General features: G+C 40.9%; 1 protein-coding gene across 3 annotated transcripts in view; it reads left to right on the forward strand.

The window, feature by feature from the left end:
- Positions 1-19,322, forward strand: part of CEP78 (centrosomal protein 78) — a 243,015-nt gene that overhangs the window by 66,521 nt on the left and 157,172 nt on the right. For all 3 annotated transcript variants that reach the window (XM_029616524.1, XM_029616516.1, XM_029616532.1), the window contains exon 8: positions 12,857-12,921. In XM_029616524.1, the coding sequence (XP_029472384.1) occupies positions 12,857-12,921 (65 nt within the window). The remainder of the gene's footprint in view (positions 1-12,856; positions 12,922-19,322) is intronic.

Raw genomic sequence — 19,322 nt, forward strand, 5'->3', positions numbered from 1 at the left:
TGGGAGCCTAAGTTGAGCTCGCATAAAAAAATAAAATAAAACAGCTAGATGCACGCCTCCAGCCACTGCTCAGCGCACTATCGGCCATAATGGTTCCTGCATCTATAAAGCCTAAGTGTCTTTCTTTTTGCACTGCTTGTCATATTCTGGCATCTCAGCCAGAAGTGCCTACTAATTTGTGCCAGCACTGTTTGGAGGCTCAGGGAGACTTGTCTTCCTCTGATTTCACTAAGCCTGGTTCTTCCCAGTCGGATGTGGGTCTGGGTAAAGATAGCTCAGGTGGGGCACCTGATTTTGGAACTCCCCTAACTGGTTCCTTATCAGGGGAAGGTAGCTCAATGAGTACACCTCGGGTACCTCCTGGTCTGGATACTTCTACCTTTTCATGGGTAGAATTTTTCCAAGAGTTGCAATCCTTTCATTTGCAGTCCTCAGCCCTGTCCAATGTTCTTAGAGTAGAGGTGCAAGTAGGAACTTTGCCTGGACCTTCTGTTAAGCACTAGAGTACTCCCTAGAGCATCAGCAGGGCCTCTGGATAGAAATCTGGATGGCACGGATGATGACACTGTTTCTGCCTCTCTGGAGGATGGTGAAATTCCTCCTGGATTAGAACCATATAGAACTGTTACGGTTCTTTCATAGAGATGAACTGCTAGCTCTCATTTCCCAGACCTTGACAATGCTTGAAGTTCCTGGGGCAGATTCAGTATTTGAGCCAAAGAGAAATCCCATTTTGGTTTCCTTGCATAAAGCTTCTTGTTTTTTTCCCCATGATGGAGGCCGTTTAAGAATTGATTGATCTTGAGTGGGGCACCCCAGAGGTTAATTTCAAAGGGGGCTGGGTTTTGGAAGGCTTACAGTCTCTGGATCCAGTGGTAGATACAGTTGTGTATGCAGTCTCCAAGTGGACCACTATTCCTGTGGAAAGAGGAGCGGCCTTAAAGGATGCTCATGATAAAAAGATTGAGACTATCCTTAAGCATTTGAAGCAGTAGCGATGACCTTGCAGATCGCTTCTTGTTGTTCCTTGGTGGCTTGCTCTTGTTTGCTTCTCTTCCAGGAGTTTGACTCTGGGTAAACTCCAGGGCAGTTATGGAACTGTCTTCTTGGCTGATGCAGGCTGTGATTTGGTCCGCAGTTCAGCCAAAAGGATGGCTTTGATAGTAGCGGGCAGGCGTCCTTTATGGTTGAGGAATTGCCAAATTGCCCTTTAATGGCTTGCTTTTGTTTGGTAACAAGTTAGGGAAACTGGCCAGTAAGTGGGGCAAATCTCTGGTTCCTTGTTTACTGGTGGATAAGAAACATGCGCAGCGCTCCTTTAACATGAGAGGTCATGCTAGAGCATCGAAGCGTGTTAGACCATATAGAGGAATGACCTTTCAGAGGAGTCTACCCTGTGGTAGGTCTCAGTCCTTTCATCCCCGACAACCCAGAAGAGGTACAGGCTCGGCTAGTGGAATCTCTCGAGCCTCCCAATGAAGGTTTGCTGACTCACCCCCAGGAGCAGGAGATGGGGGGCATGTCTCTCTTGTCAGAGGTGGGTTGAAATCACATCAGATCAGTAGGTCCTGGAGGTAATATATGAAGGATATGCGATGGAGTTTTGCAGTGTTCCTTGGAAAGTTTTTATGGAGTCTCCCTGCCACTCCCTGCAGAAGAAGCAGGCAGTGGAGGGTACACTGGCAAGGCTCTTAAGTCTGAGGATTGTGGTCTGTGCCCACGTCTCATAGAAACATAGAAATGACAGCAGAAAAAGACCAATCGGCCCATCCAGTCTCAAGAAAATATGGGGTGATACTCCATTTACTTCACTGTGCCAAAGGAGTGCTCTCTTCGTCCCATTCTGAACCTCAAGGGCATCAACAGTCATCTGTGAAGCACTTTTTTCATGGAAACATTGCGCTCAGTGATGATGGCCTTGCAGTCGGGGGAATTTCTGGTCTGGATCTGTCCGAGGCATATCTCCACATTCCCATCCAACTAGAACATCAAAACTTCCTGCGGTTCACAGTTCTGGGATGCCACTTTCAGTTTCAGGCGCTGCCCTTTGGTCGGGCCACCACGTCCAGAATGGTTTCTAAGGTAATGGTGGTAGTTGCGGCAGTGTTGAGAGAGGATTGAATCCTAGCACACCTGTATTTGGACGGCTGGCTGATTCGTGCCAAGTCGCAGGAAGAGAGCCACCTGGCGAATCGCAAGGTAATTTCTCTGTTGCGGGAGCTTGGCTGGGTGGTGAACCTAGCCAAGAGCAGTCTTCAGCCTACTCAGTTGCTGGAATATCTGGGGGTTTGGTTCGATACGAAGCAGGGCAAAGTGTTCCTGCAAGAAGCTTGAATTCAGAAGTTGTTAGCTCAACTCTGTCTGAATACTCTGCGCCCAACCATATAGTCTTACCTGCAGGTCCTTGGCTTAATGGCGGTGACTCTGGAAGTGGTACTGTGAGCGAGGGCACATATGCGTGGTCTTCTGAGCTTCCTGCTTAGTGGAATCTGCAATCTTGAGACTATTCAATTTGGCTCCATCTGCCGATGGAGGTCTCCTCCCAACTGCAGTGGTGGCTGCTGTCACATCATCTACGGAAGGGAGCTTCCCTCTCCCCACCGGACTGGTTAGTACTGACAACAGATCAGTCTCCTTAGTTGGGGAGCTCACTGTCAGGAGCTGACAGCGCAAGGACACTAGACTGCAGAAGAGCCTCTCTGGAACATCAATCAGCTGGAAGCCAGTGCGATCTGGTTGGCATGTTTACAGTTCGACAGGCTGCAGGGTCGATCGGTCTGAATAATATTGGACAGTGCAATGGCTGTGGCTTACATCAATTGGCAGGGAGGTGCCAAGAGCCAACAAGTATTGCAGGAAATAGATCAACTTATGGAATGGGCAGAGGTGCATCTCCAGATGATCACAGCCTTGCACGTTGCATGCAAAGACAATGTAAGAGCAGACTTTCTCAGCAGGGAGTGTCGACTTTTGCAGTGCAAAAGTTCCGCGATTCTTCAGCTGCAGAAAAGATCCAAAGTCATTGGGGATTGATGTCCTAGTGCAGGAGTGGCCGGAAGACAAGCTACTGTATGCCTTTCCTCCATGGCTCATGTTGGGCAGATTGATTTGAAGGATCGAACGCCACAGAGCGGTGATGCTCTTGGTTGCTCCATATGGCCCAGGGGACTGTAGTACGCAGATCTGTGGATTTTCCTCTTCGACTTTCAGTGCACAGTAACCTGTTGCAGCAAGGACCTGTCCTTCACGAAGATCTGACTCTATTTTGTCTTAAGGTATGTCCTTTGAAAGGGCTTGCTTGCTGAAATGTAGATACAACTGTGGTAGTGATTTCCACCTTGCTAAGAGCTAGAAAGTTCTCCACTTCCTTGGCCTATGTGTGGGTTTGGAGAGTGTTTGAGGCCTGGTGTGAGGATGAAGGTACTCATCCTTCCTTGGTCAAGATTCTTCTCATTTTGGAATTTTTGCAGGATGGCTGAAATAAAGGCTTGGCTCTTAATTCCTTAAAGGTGCATGTAGCGGTTCTTGCCTGTTTCAGGGGTCAGGTAAATGGTGGATCCGTGTTTGCTCATCCTGATGTGTTCTGTTTTTCTGAAAGGAGTGAAACATCTTTGTCGTCCTTTGCAGTTTCTGGTGCCCCTGTGGACTTTTAATTTGGTTTTGGATTTTTTGGCAGGCCCTATGTTTAGACTGCTACTTAATCTGTACTTCTGGTTGCTGAGCTTGAAAACAGTTTTCCTTGCGGCAATTTATTCTATGCGATGGGATTCCAAACTGCAGGCCTGATCTTGCTGGGAGTCACTGAGTTTCTCCTGAATCAGTCCATCTTCCTGCCATCTCTGGACAGAGAGAAAGATGTAGAAGGAGTATTGTTTGTTGTGACCCTTGGATGTCAAAAGACACGTCAGGTATCTAGTGGTTATGGAGCCTTAGCGGAAGTCAGATCACCCGTTAGTCCTTCATGGCTGTACTAGACAGAGCCATCCTCACAGGCTACAATAACCCACTGGGGAGGCAGTTACGCCTGCATATGTGGATACTGGGAAGCCATTATCTAGCCATTCCACTAGGGCTCAGGCAGTGTCATGGTCAGAAGTTAGATTGTCTCCTGTTATGGTCCTCCTTACACACGTTTTCCAGGTATTATTGTCTGGATGTTCAGGCCCAGGAGGTTGCGGCCTTTGTGCGTGTGGTTTTGGTTTGCCCACAGACAGCCTCCTGTCCTATTCGGGAGTAGCTTGGGTACATCCCACTTGTTCTGGATTCATCTGAATGGATGCTAAGAAATGAGAAATTACAACTTAGCTGATAATGTCGTTTTCTTCAAGACAGTCAGATGAATCCAGCTTCCCTCCCTCAGCTGCTGAATGATTGCGCATTTATCCTCCTGTGTGCTTTACGTTTTTCAGGGATTACTGGTAAGTGTTAGTCCAGTCCCTAGACTAGTATTACATTCTAGTCTGAGCTCAGTGTTGCCTGTTGGCTGAATATTGCAGTAGTTATCTGCTTTTAATCAAGTTTTTTTGCTAGTCTGTCCACAGTTGCATTTGAAGAAAATACTGGCAGGCTGATATCACTGCAGGGATATATATACTCTGACGTCAGTTTGCTCCATCTCAATCTGCTGGTAGAGGTGCATAGCCCACTTGTTCTGGATTCATCTGACTTTGTATGATCTGCTGGAGAGAGAGGGTTTGAACCAGCTGATTGTAATGTCGCATAGTCCAATTTCTTTTAATTTGATGGTATCAAAGGCTGCTGATATATCAAGGAGTATGCGTGTGTGGGCTTCCCTGCCTCCAGCGTGTGTGGGCTTCCCTGCCTCCGTTTAGTCTTTGCAGGTACTGCAGAATTTTGTAGCCCTGTTGATCTTAGGTGGCCAAAGATGGGAACATGTAACCCAGTTATTAATGAAACTTCAGTGGTTACCAATTAATAGGCATTTTGAGTTTAAAATCTTGCCACTTATTTTCAAAATTTTGAAAGCCGGGGGGGGCATCATATTTGGCTGTATTTTTACCATGGTACGTGCCTGCACACAATTTACGTTCCCATGGTAAATTGTTACATGTCCCCACAGTTCAGCAGGCCTGGCTGATGGAAATCAGGAAACGTGCTTTTTATATCATCGGGCCGCTATTATGGAATGCTCTTCCAGATGATTTCAAAAATATAGATGTTTAACATTTCATAAGCATTTGAAAGCCTTTCTGGTTGTAGTCTAATAATACTTGATATTGTAATGCTGCATTAAATTTTTTTGTTTTGAAATGTTTTTGTCTGTTTTAAATGTTTTACAGATTTTAAATGATCATATTTTAAATTTAATGTTGTAATCTGCCTAGCATGGGTAACCATTATAGGCAGAATAGCAATATATTTAAATAAGTCTCTCAGGAGCTGATAACTGTTAATATATTGGCAATGTGTAATGGTGGATCACCAAAAACTCATGCTGCTTGTTATAGTACATTTTTATTGTGCTGTTTCTGAATGCAGTATTCCCATATCAACTTAGAAATTGTTTGATGCTAGAAAACCAGATGGTGGTAGAGAACAGCATTGCTTATGGAAATATCTGTTTCAAGTGACTCTTCTGTACTATTTGTGGAGGAAGAGAAGATCATAAAGTACCAAGTGATATCAGAGACCAGGAAAATGAGGGAAAAGATACAAAAATAGTTCCAGCTGTCTTGATTCCACTGGTCTGATTAACAAGAACTTGCAAGCTCACCTTGATATGTTGCCTGTATGATCAGTACATTTGAGAGCTTGAGATCATACCTGACAAACCCTGATTTAGGAGTGGGATCATGCTTGTCATGGTATGAGCAAGACATCCATTTGGAGGCACTAATCCAACGAGACTACACATTTGTGGTGGTGATCACATGCCTAATTAACTACTAACAGGGGGATGTAAATAGAACTTAAGTATCACCTTGCTCTGCGGGACTGTCAACAAACTAGTTCTTATAAATGAAAAGAAATTTCCAGTATTAATGTTGCTAAGTAGTGGCAGGAAGTTTTTAATGGAAAATGCTTTTTGTAGGTGGCTTCACTTCAGGTCTAGTTATTGTGTACGTGGATGTCGGACTGATAGCTCACACTGTCAGATACTACCATTTTTTTTGGAGCTATCCTTTTTAAAGAGATTATGTTGCTATCTGAAAGCTTTGGCTTATGAGAATCAAGTTAATTGCTTTGGCGTTGCTAGGTTATCCCTTCCCCCAGATTTTCATAATCAAAACTAAATCTCAATTACCTCCTCTGTTGTGATAAATTGCAGGAAGAAATGTGAGACTGGAAAATTGGGCATCCAAATGGCAGGTGAAATTTAATGTGAACAAGTGCAAGGTGATGCATATAGGGAAAAATAACCCATGCCATAATTACACAAGTTAGGTTCCATATTAGGAGCTACCACCCAAGAAAGAGATCTAGGCGTCATAGTGGATAACACATTGAAATTGTCGGTTCAGTGTGCTGCGGCAGTCAAAAAAGCAAACAATGTTGGGAATTAATAGGAAAGGAATGATGAATAAAATGGAAAATGTCATAATGCCTCTGTATCGCTCCATGGTGAGACCGCACCTTGAATACTGCGTACAGTTCTGGTCACCGCATCTCAAAAAAAGATATAGTTGTGATGGAGAAGGTACAGAGAAGGGCGAGCAAAATGATAAAGGAAATGGAACAGCTCCCCTGTGAGGAAAGACTAAAGAGGTTTGGACTGTTCAGCTTGGAGAAGAGACGACTGAGGGGGGGATATGATAGAGGTGTTTAAAATCATGAGAGGTCTAGAACAGATAAATGTGAATCTGTTATTTACTCTTTCGGATAATAGGAGGACTAGGGGGCACTGTATTTATGTAGTGCTACTATGCTAGGCCTCTTTGTCATGCTGGTGGTAGTCCTCCATTGGTTTCTACAGGGCTGGCAGATTGCACTCCAGCCCAGAAAGTACCACTGCTGGAATAAAACGATCAAAAATGAAGTAGGGAAGCAGCAGAGCTCAAACAGAGCATCATGTTCTTCTACCAGGACACTAAGAGAGCTGGGAGGAAGGGGAAAAAGAGAAGCAGCCATGGGCTTGCAGGAACAGAAGATGAGAGTGAAAAAGATTTTTACCAGGGGGGCATGAGTCTCATGTGTCCCCCAAGCTAATGACACCTCTGGTTTGTTGCTTCTGTCTTCTTGCAGTTGGATAGGGTTCACATTTCACTTCTTTACTTCTTTCTCTTCCCCTGTTCCAGAGGTTGCCTGCTGTAATATGGTCTTGAGGCAACCCATGGAGGCTTGCATTGCTATTACCTGTTGCAGTAAGGAGTAGATGTGGTGATTAAGTTATAATGTTGAATTGGGAAACTTGCTGGGATCAGAGTTCAAATCCATTCTACAACAGACTCTGTGTGGACTTGAACAAGTCATTCTGTCCTTGTGCCTCAGTGTATGTAATAGTAACATTGTTTCATCTTTGCAGTCTGCTCATAAACTTTTTAAAAATGTTCATGTAAGTCCCAGAAATGTATAGGTGGAATGGGTATGTGTATGAATTTACAGTATTAACTTGTGAAAGTGTTGGGATTAGTTTGGATGTAAGATACTATAGTACCAAAGAACTGATAGCTTTTCTGTTTGTTTCCATTCAGTGTTGTCGATTGAGCATGCTTTAGTTAACTAAATATAATGAAATAGTGTGGTGGGAGAGGCACTTCATTAGTACAAATTACCATTAGCCTTAATTATAATTACAACATGGGGAAAACATGGCTCTAGCAGTTTACATGGGCTTTAGTGAGGAAACCACTTTTTCTGATTGCTGAAAAGCTTTTCACTTGTGAGCACTCACATGTGTAAATACAGAGGTGAGCATTGCCCTCAGAGCCTGTTGGTGCACTGGCGTTGACTGGGAAAATCAGACTGACAAATACCTTGTCATCAGCTGGCTCTCAGTGACTAGCTCAAGGTCAAAAGAAAGTCAATGGGAGTTTTCATTTTCCAGGGCTACTTCTGAATCACAATGTCATGTACTGCTTTGTATTGTAATATTCTTATGTATTGTGAACCACTTTGGATTGGACTATGTCAAAGGAAGGCGGTATACGAATATAACATAACATAACAGTCTAATTTTCCAACCATTTAGACCATTGTTTCTCTACCCTTTTATTTTGTGGCACACTTTTCACGTTTGCTCAGTCCTGGTGACACACTGAACCAAATTTTGATCCAAAACGTGCTGCTTTCCTTCTACAAATGGGAAGAAGGAAGGTTAAGATTACAAGATTTCTAGTGGGTGAATCTGGGACATGTTTTCCCTGTAGTAGTAGTAGAGAGCGAGTAGTTCATTTTGGTGAGAGATGGAAGTCTTGTGTACTTTTCCCTATTGGAAAATTGTAGTAGTTTATTCTCAAAATATACCTAAATCACATTCTTTAAGGTTTTTGTTACCATCAAATATTTTTGGGCCTAAAACAAAAGCCTTAGGGTGGGGTAGGTATGTCCTGCAAAAAGAGAATTCTGCACCAGAAAATGTCAAATTAGCCAATAAAATCCAACTTTTTCCAATATGTAAATTCTATATGGGAGACAAGTCCAGGTCAAAGACTTTGTAAAATATCTAAGAAACAATTCATTGATTTAATATTTATTAATATTCTTTCTAACATTAAAATTTCCAATGTTGGGTGGCTCTCTGGCTTACTTTTCTCACTCAGTGTCTTTTTATTCTCTCTTGTGTCCCCCTTTCCTTCAGAATGGATATTTTAATACTTTTACTTTCCTCCCTCATTTCTTCTTTTCCTTTTCTTTCTTTTCTTCTCAGTCCTCCCATATTTATTTTATTTTAAATGGTTTATATTACACTTATTATAGAACAGCTAATCTAAGCGGATTCCTATCTTCTCTATCATAGGTCCTTTCTCCCTTTGTCCACACAATACTCAGTCCTCACTCATTCTCTCCATACCTATTCCCAAGTCGTTTCCCCATCTCCCTCTTCCCAATATGTGGAACCCCTCTCTCTGGGCCTTCTTTTCCATTACCCTAAGAACATAAGAAATTGCCATGCTGGGTCAGACCAAGGGTCCATCAAGCCCAGCATCCTGTTTCCAACAGAGGCCAAACCAGACCACAAGAACCTGGCAATTACCCTACTCTTATCCAGGGTTTTTTCTCCCTTTTCTGTATCCCAGGTCATCTCTCCCTCATTCACCAGTTGTTCTTTCCCCTCTCTTGGGTTCTCCTTCTTCCTTAAACCCAGTTCTCGCTTTCACCCTCCATCTCTGTCTCCTTGCCCTACTCTCAGCTGTCGGGTGCAACAGTGCCTAATATCATCACAGCCTCCTATGTCCCTTTCTCCCAAACATTCACCCCTTCCCTCCCCCAAAGTTCTAGGTGACTCACTCATCCTCTCTTCTACAACTGAGCGCAAAATTCCTGCAGAACAAAAATCTAGGGCCTGGGGCTGTGTTTGCGCCAAGCAAATAAAGCACAGCAGAGAAGAAGCATGTACTCCAGGTAAGCATGTTGGTGGAGAGGGGCTGGAGCAGGGAGCACTGCTGCTGCGAAGGCTTCCTGATCTTGCTTCTCATCTCCTGTCCACTGCAGTTCTGCTGGGTGCACAGGAACAGGAAGGAGAAGCTTTAGCAGTAAGCAAGATTTGGGGCACTGTCCAATAGAGTCCAGGCAAGGGGCTAAGTGGGGGAGGATCATGCTGGGGTTATCTTCATCAGAACACAGGAAGGACTAGATAATGGAGAAAGCTGAATAGTGGAATGCCTCAGGGATCTGTCCTGGGACCACTGCGTTTCAATATATTTATAAATGAACACAGCAAGTGAGGTGATCAAATTTGCTGAGGACACTAAATTATTCAAAGTTGTTAAATCACAAGAGGATTGTGAGAAATTGCAAGAGGACACTGCAAAACTGGGGAGATTGAGCATGCAAATGAATTTTAATGGACAACTGCAAAGTGATGCACTTAGGGAAGAGAAACCTAAACTATAGCTGCATAATGCAAGATTCCACATTAGAAGTCACCACTCGGGAAAAGGATCTAGGTGTCATTGTTGAAAATACGTTGAAATCTTCTTGCTGGTCCATCAGGCGCACCTAGCAAATCGAATGCTAGGAGTTATTAGGAAAGGAATGGAGAATAAAACAGAGAATATCATAATGCTTCTGTATTGCTCCATGGTGTGACCTAAATCTTGAGTATTGTGGACAGTTCTGGTAACCACATCTCAAAAAAGACAGAGCAGAATTAGAAAAGATACAGAGAAGGGCAACCAAAATGAAAAAGGAGTTGGAAGGATTTCCCTATGAGGAAAGGCTAAAGAAGTTAGGACTCTTCAGCTTGCAGAAGAGACAGCTGAGGGGGGAGATAGGATAGAGGTCTATAAAATGAGTGGAATGGAACGAGTAAATGTTAATCAGTTTACTCTTTCAAAAAGTACCAACAGTTGAGGACACACAATGAATTACTAGGTGATACATTTAAAACTAAGAAAAGAACATTTTTTTTGCTCAACGCATAATTAAGATCTGGAATTCATTGCCAGAGGATGTGGTGAAAGTTATTCGGGTAGCTGCATTTAAAAAAAGGTTTGGACAAGTTTCTGGTGGAAAAGTCCATAGACCATTATGAAGGTGGAGTTGGGGAAATCCATGCTTTATCCCTGGGATAAGCAGCATGGCATCCATCTACCTCTTGGGATCCTGCCAGCTACTTGCGTCCTGGATTGGCCACTGTTGGTAAACAGGATACTGGGCTTGATGGACCTTTGGTCTGACTCCTCTCTTCCTATTTGTCTAGCCATACCTTACAGCCCCATGTATGCTCCCTTTCATTTTCCCTCAGTGTTTTCCCCTCTCCTGTCCTCTCCTCAGTGTTGTTTCTCACAGTATCTACTTTGCCTTAAACTTTTCTCTTTTTTTCTTTGTGCTAATATACTCCCTACCTATATCTCCTTGGCTCCCATGCTACACACCCACACATCATGTATCTGGATCTGTTCTTTAAAATTGTTATACTGTTTCCACAACTCTATTCGCTCCCATCTCCTACCTTTGCTTTCTGCTATACTTAGTACCAAAAATGGAAGACTATCTTTTTACCCCATTTCTTTTTGCTGCTTCTCGCCACATACTTTTCTAGACACATTGGAGTACAGTGATGTTGTGGTTGCCAAACTTACCACATTACCCCCATTGCTTACTCTGTAGCAAGTCTCTTGCCTTTCTTCCTTATCCTATTAATAACGTATAGACATAATACAAAAACAGCACACATGCCTGCATCCAAAACAAGAATAAAGCACTAAAAATTGCAGTGTTTTTGTAGATATGGTTTGTGGGATTTTTGCAGGGGGTGAAGAGTAGTAAAGGAAGTTGTCTAGAGTAATGGAAATGATACTATAGCTCTGCTCCTTCCTTGAACTGAATGTCTGAAAGCTATAAGGATAGCCTGTGCAATTTTGAAATGGTTTCCAAAATATTTTCTCTTTAAAGGTGAAATCTTGCATTAGTATGGATTTCTTCTCTGCTTTTTGACTAAGATCCAAGTGTATGGTCTAGCTAAGACTGAGAATCTTTACAATATGGCAGGTTAATAGTCTGCTGCCCTGGGAATCTGAGGATGTAGCTACCATTGTCAAAACAGGGTATTAAACCATCTGCAAAAAATGAGAACATATATTTATAATAAGTTAACTTAAACACTGTGCAAATTAATACAACTTAAAATAGTGCTTCAACATATTTGCCATTAGTGCCACAATAAATTATCCAGAAAACATTTCTGAAAAGCGATCTGAAGCTGAAAATGAGCCACATACCTTTTTCCACTATTGTTAAGCAAAGAAAAGTAAATCCAGAAAATGTTAACCCATGTAAAAACGTATTATTCAAAAAGCATAAGCTCCAAACAAGGATAAAACAGTTGAATAAAAAAAAAAGCACAGGCTTAGTGGCACTGATGTGCACTGCCATATGGGGGACTTGTGTTCCATTCCTCAGCCCAGCTTCTGCTCACTGGGGTTGCTGCAGAGGGAGGGACCTCTAGCCATTGCTCAGTAGCATCACCTAGTGGCCACACTTATGGTCTATCTTACCAGATTCCAGAGTAGACATGATTCAAGGTTCCATCAGAGGATTATTGCTGCACTGACTGGGCTAAGTAACTTGGGAGGGGATGATATTAAAAATAAATAAATGGAGGAAACCCCACCCATTTCCCAGCTACTTGTGAATGAAGATTCATGGCTCTGTAGCCCAATAGTCCGGTTCCATTTGAGCTGAAAGGAGCAGGAGAAAATTGTCAGGCCAAAAAAATCCAAAACACATACAATTTTTTTAGGCAGTTGGGAAAGTGTGGAGGCAAAATTTGAGTTGCATATGTGCCGATATGACATTTAATGGTGAGAGGCAAGTCCTTGATCTGATATACCAGCCACTGACTTCAGATTTTTTTTTTTAAGTGATATTGAAATGTTTTCTAACTTTGTTTCTGGTGATGCTTTAAGCCATCCAGGCCTGTTTGAGTTTCTAGTGTGACTAAAACTATTGAGATTATTTTATTTTGCTATGTACCTCTTATTAATCATCATTAAATCCAACTTACTCAAAGGAAATTAAGACATTTATTTTTGAAATGTAGCTAGTATGTGTTGTCCTTGCTATTTCCATTCACTGTTTTCATCCACTATTTCTAACTTTGAGGAAGTTTTGTTCTCCTGTTGGATTTTTGTTACCTGTAGTTACAAATTGAAGCATTTAAGAAACTTTTCTAAGACTTAATCTTTTTCTTGGTCATAATATGAGGGTTTCATTTATTGATTGATTCTTTTAGATCATTCATTGGTGAAAGCTGTTATTGAAAAAGTTCTGATGAATGCAAATGGTATTAATTCTGAGGTAAGTTCTGTTTGGTTTTTTTTTCTACTGGGTATGTGACCTTTTGTGATATCATGCAGGCCCATATACAGTGCCTTGCAGAAGTCTTCACATCCTTGCACATTTCTCACATTCTGATATCTAAAAAAAATACAAATCAAAATGCATTAAAGGAGTTTGTTTCACTGATCTATACAACTTACTCTACACTTTCATCATGAAAGAACAATCATAGAAGTATTCTAAAAGTAATTAAGAATAAATAGAATCTTGATTGCACAAATCTTTTACTCCCCTTAACTCGTACTTTGTGGAAGCCATGAGTCATTTAGGATAAGTGTCTACTAACTTTGCATAGTGGAATAGTGCAGTTTTTGCCCATTCATCTTGGCAGAAGAACTCAAGCTCTTTAAAGTTGGTTTGGGATTATCTGTGGACTGCAGTTTTCAAGTCTTGTCACAGATTTTCTATTGGATTGAGATTTGTCCTTTTTTTTTTTTTTTTAAATATAATTTAATTATTAGAGATTTCAGGTATGCATTCTTTTATGTGCCAATATTCAACCACAGCAATTATATTACCCATGTGCAATTAACAAAATACCAACTGTTGGACTCAATTCCTGTTCCACTGTCCAGTGGAGTGATATAGGGGTCAAAACTGTTCTATCCAACCTGAAAATATCTGTTTATTTGAAGACTATATTTAACTATTCCTCAGCTCAATTACTGACTCGTCCAATGGTCCCCCCTCACATCTACTATTAAACGGTATTTCTATACCGATCCTTACAAAAGCCCGTAATTTAGGAGTTTTACTAAACTCTCCAACTTGTCATTGTCTCAGCACATTTCCTTAACAGTTAGAAATTCTTTTTACAAATTACATTTCTTAAAACGCCTATGTCCACTTCTATTCTATCGGGATTTCTGCTCTGTTCTTCAATCTTTAATCTTTTCAGGACTTGACTACTGTGATGGCCTTTACTTGGCAATCAAGCCGTTACAACTAATACAATACTCAGCTGCCCGTATCCTAACTGGTTTACCTGTCAAAAACCACATTTTTCCCACATTATACACTTTACATTGGCTGCCTATTAAATTTTGCATACAGTGTAAAATCCTGATCATTGTACATTCACTATTACATAATCCATCCTCAATCTGGCTTTGCACTATTCTTCGAATTTACAAACCAACCAGACATTTAAGATCTCTGAACAAAAACCTATTAAATATTCCATCAGTACGCCTAGCACATTTTAAATATTACAAGAAACAGAGCATTCTCAGTAGCTGGCCCACAAATATGGAACTCATTACCTATACCGCTTTGTCAAATTTCAAACCCAAAAGAATTCAAGAAATCATTAAAAACCTATCTTCTCTCAAAAGCATTTGCCATCCCAGATACAGATCTATTATAACCTTAACACATCCATCATTTTTCATTTTGTACTCCAAAGTCATGCAGAACTCGTTTGTAAAGTTTAAAGTTAGTTATTTTAAAATTTTTGTTTTATAACTTAATTTTTATTATAATTCACAATTGTATTTTTCATTTTTATTAGCTTATGAACATTGTACACTGTTTTGATCAATATTTTGTTAGATGGTATATAAATAATTTAAAATAAATAAACTCTTTGTGTAAGAATCACTCATACAATCGTTAATGACAATATTTCACAATAAAACATAACACTGATTAGTCTCTCATTTTATTATTAACCCCGCCTTACCCTCCCCATACCTCCCCCCTAACATTCTTTATAATGAAAGAAAGGAAACATGACACTCATTTAAGCTTATGATTAATAAGCACCACCTATCCTAGAGGAAGACCCCAAAAGACATATTAAGATTGTGCTGATCTCCAAGTCAAATAAGGGGGCCAAAATTTTTGAAATGTTCCTACCCGTTTATGCTTATGTACTGTTATCTTATTTAATCGGTAAAGTTCTTCTGTTCGTAACTGTACAGAAGCAAGGGAAGGGACAGTCCGGTCCCTCCATGCTCGGGCCAGTTCACATCTAGCAGCAGTAGTAATTAATTAATTTAATTAGTTTTTGCTGATAATAGTTTACCAGGGCAACAGGTTCATTTAGTAAGGCAGATTTGGGAGTTAGAACAATTTCCTTATAAAGAATCATACCCAACCATTCAGAGGCTGCAAGCCAGTACTTTGTAATCAAAGTGCAAGTCCACCAGAGGTGAAAAAAGGTACCACATTCACTGCAGCCCTTCCAACATTTATCAGAGATACTAGGATAGAGCTTGTGGAGCTTATATGGCATGTAATACCACCGGTGTAAGAGTTTGTATCCATTTTCAATTAACAAAGTTGTTAAATTTTTACCAGATGACCAATAGATTTCATCCCAGTAATCTTCCCCTTGTTCTCCTTCCAAATCACCCTCCCAGGCCTGGACATATGCAGGCTTCCTTTTACTTTCCTGGTTTAGTAGTTTATATATTTTGGCCATTGGTTTCTGCGTTATCTGCCACTTTACAAAAGTTTTCAAATAGGGAGACCTTTTTTGTAACTTCCTGTTTCACTTTAATGGATTGCAAAAAATGACATAGTTGCATATAATGAAGTTATTCTGATGATGGTAAATTGTATCTTAACTGAATACTGTTGAAGTTTAACATTCCTTGTGATTCCCAAATCTGGTCACATTTATATATACCTTTCTTAATTCAGCTTGAAAATGTTTGATATGCCACTCCGCCTAAAAAATCTTTATAATGAAAAAGACAAGTATTTATCGAGAGTGATTTGGGACCAATGATAGATTTCCATATCTCCCACATTTGTAGTATATGTTGTAAAGGTGTTGGTAAAGGCTGATTGCGTGGCCAAGTCTTTTTTTTAGGTTGTCTTGGCAGCACCTGAATAGGTACATGGCCAATAATCGCTTGTTCTGTTAGGGCCCAAGGTTTACATGGATCTTTCTTATGCCAGTCAATGATTCCTTTTAATTGTGTTATTGCATGGTACCACAGAAGGTTGGGCACTGCCAAACCACCTTGAGATTTTATTTCAAACAGTATCTTCTGGGCTATTCTAGGGTTTTTCACTTTCCAAATAAATTTCATTATTCTACGTTGCCATTTTTTGAGTGTAGCTGATGGAATATCATAGGGTATAGTTTGGAAGAGGTAACTAAACCTGGGGAGAATATTCATTTTTATTGTTGCTATATGCCCGAGCCATGATATGCGATAACGATTCCATTCTTCGAGTTCTCGATAGATATGTGCTAGTAAAGGTGGGTAATTAAGTTGAAATATATCTTTTTTTTTTTTTTTTGGCTCCAATATAGATCCCCAGGTATTTGATTTTTTTTTCCCTGGCCCACCGAAATTGGAAGCTTTAAGCTTCTTTTCCAGATTGGCTGCAAGCATCATAATCAATATTTCTGATTTATTTCAGTTTATAGAGAAGCCTGAAACTGAGCTAAATTGTGCGATAACCTTAACTAACTCTGGTAGTGAGGTCATTGGGTTTGATACCATAAGTAGGACATTGTCTGCAAACATAGATAAATTTGAGTGGTCCCCCTACTTGGATTCCCGAGATTATATAATTTTGGTGTATCGTTTGAGCCAGGGGTTCTATAAATAGGGCAAAAAGTATTGATAGTTGGCAGCCCTGACGTGTCCCACGACCCACTGGAAACGATTCAGAATGACTCCCGTTCATCTTGATACAGGCCCTGGGAGAGTCATAGAGCTTTAAGAGCCACTCAAGAAAGAGGGGGCCAAATCTCATTTTCCGGAGAACTTGAAATAGATAGGGCCAATGTACCAGATCAAATGTCTTTTTCGGCATCCATGGCCACTAACAAGAATGGAATCTGTGTTTGCTTAGCTCACCATATGGAGTCCAAAATTTTGCGGATGTTACCAGAGGCCATACGTCCTGGAATGAACCCAGCGTATAATATGAGCAATGAAGTTGTTAAGCCTGTTAGCTAGAATGTTAGCCAGTAATTTTAAGTCTATATTGAGAAGAGAGGGTGGCATGAGCCGCAAATTATAGGGTCTCTTCCAAGTTTAGCAATAACCGAAACTCCTGCCAGATTTGAATCCTGCCCCAGAGAATCCCCGCATCTTAGCTGCTTATACATTATAGTCAGAGGGGCAATTAGTTCGTGCTTAAAGCACTGATAAAAATGCGCCGTGAAGCCATCCAAGCCTGGTGATTTGTTTGGCTTTAGCTGTTTAATTGTCATCTCTACTTCCTGGGGGGAGATGTCCTTTTCCAAAAATACACATTGAGCTTCAATCAAAACCGGGAGGTTAATGTCTTCTAAAAACTGATCTATAGCATCCACTTTAATGTTCTGATGAGCTTTTATATAGTTCTGAGTAGAAGCGAAGGAAGCGTTGCCGTATATCGTTAACTGTCAGGATTGCTCCTGTTTCATCTTTAATTTTAGTTATTATATTTTGTGAGTGTTTCACTTTTAATTTATTGGCTAATTTTCTGCCTGCCTTGTTTCCTCCTTCAAAGAAAATCTGTTTAACCTGTTCGTATTAAATGCTATTTTAGCAGACTCTAGTTCTAGTAATCTGGATCTGCATGCTTCTAGCCTATTTCGGTTAGTTTGCGTGGGGTCATTCTTATGAAGCTGTTCAGATTGAGCTAATTCTTTCAATAGGGCTGTTCTATCTTGATGTGACTGCTTTTTAACATAGGGAAGCCCTAGTTATCAGCTTGTCCCGCATTATTGCCTTCAGGCAGTCCCAGGTTACTATTGGGGATATATCTGGTGAGGTATTAATTTCCAGATATTCCAATATATCAGCTCTACATTTTTCTACAAAGGCTTAGTCATCTAGAAGGCTGTCATTCAGTCTGTAGAAGCGGTGGCCCATATATTTCGGAAAGGACAATTCTAACCACACTGACAAGGTTATTGGCTCTATGGTCTCCTTTTTTAGCCGGCTTGCTATTTCTCTATCCACAAGAGGTAGGTCTATCTTAGAGTAGGTGTTTATGTGGTTTAGAATAGACAGTGTAGTTTTTTGATAGGGGATAGGAGAATTGCCAGGCATCTATCACGTTGCTTTGGGACAGAAATCTCTTAAATTGGGCCCGTTCTTTCTTAGAAATTTAACCACAGCCTGTGGAATTGTCCAGTGATGGGTTTAATGCTATATTACAGTCTACTTTTCCCCTGCAATTGTAATAACCACTAAAATGAACCTTCCTTCAGGGTCTCGACAACAGAATACCAAATCGAATGTAAAATCTTTTTAAAAGAGAATCCCAACCCCTGTATATTTAGCTCCTTTTGAGCTTGCAGACCACATTTGTATATGGTACTGGTCTGAACTCATTAAGTGTTCGTATCTTCTTTTAAGGTGGGTCTCCTGTATCATCGCTATTGCAGCATTTAGTCTGTGGCGATCAGAAAATAGAAGCTTCCGTTTTCTGGGGGAATTTAGCTCTTTTACGTTTAATGATATTTTAGAAGCCATGATCAACTAAACAAAATAGTATACTAAGTGCATAATGGTGATTTTTGCTTTTATATAGTATATCCCCATTATTAAACCTTCTCCTTGAGCAAACCCCCATGCCTTTTGGTCTTCCCTCTCAACCTCGAGCATCCGTTGGTTAATCCTTTTATAACACATAATAGTATATTCATGCCCTTTAGATACCCACCCCCCTAACCCCCTTGTAGAACCTTGAATAAAGTAAGGTCCCAATGTGGTCATCTGGGAGGAGATGTCAACAAAGGATCCTGGGTTATCCTCCCATCATGCTGTCCAGCTTATGTATGTCATCTGATTTGTTCAAGACATTTCCAACAATATCTCTTAATCTCTAAAGACAAGATGAATGAAAGCTTAGAGGTACATCTGAGGCTCATATGATGTAGTTCTGTGAGTGATTAAGCAGCAATGATTGTGTCCTTGTTGAGTTTTGTCACTGTCTGAAGCTTGATTGTCCAAATTTCTGTGAAGCCTTCTGTGCCTCTTCCCCATCCTTTGCCATTGAGGTGCGTCTTCTTTCTGCAGTGACAAGGTAGGTGAGCTGCTTAGAGTCTCTTGGACAGTAAAACCGGCCTCTTTTAGGATCTCAGAGGCCTCCCTCAGTGACTGCGCATGTATTGCTCCATGGTGAGACTGCACCTTGAATATGTGTGCAGTTCTGGTCGCTGCATCTCAAAAAAAAAGATATAGTTGCACTGGAGAAAGTACAGAGAATGGTGACCAAAATGATAAAGGGAATGGCTAGGTTAGGGCTGTTCAGCTTGGAGAAGAGACAGCTAAGGGAGAATATGATAGAGGTCTACAAAATCACGAAAGGACTTGAACGGGTAAATGTGAATCTGTTTTTAACTCTTTTGGATAATACAAGGACTAGGGAGCATTCCATGAAGTTAGCAAGTAGCTCAT

The sequence above is a fragment of the Rhinatrema bivittatum genome, chromosome 1, assembly GCF_901001135.1.
Source record: "Rhinatrema bivittatum chromosome 1, aRhiBiv1.1, whole genome shotgun sequence".
NCBI classification, from domain to species: domain Eukaryota; kingdom Metazoa; phylum Chordata; class Amphibia; order Gymnophiona; family Rhinatrematidae; genus Rhinatrema; species Rhinatrema bivittatum.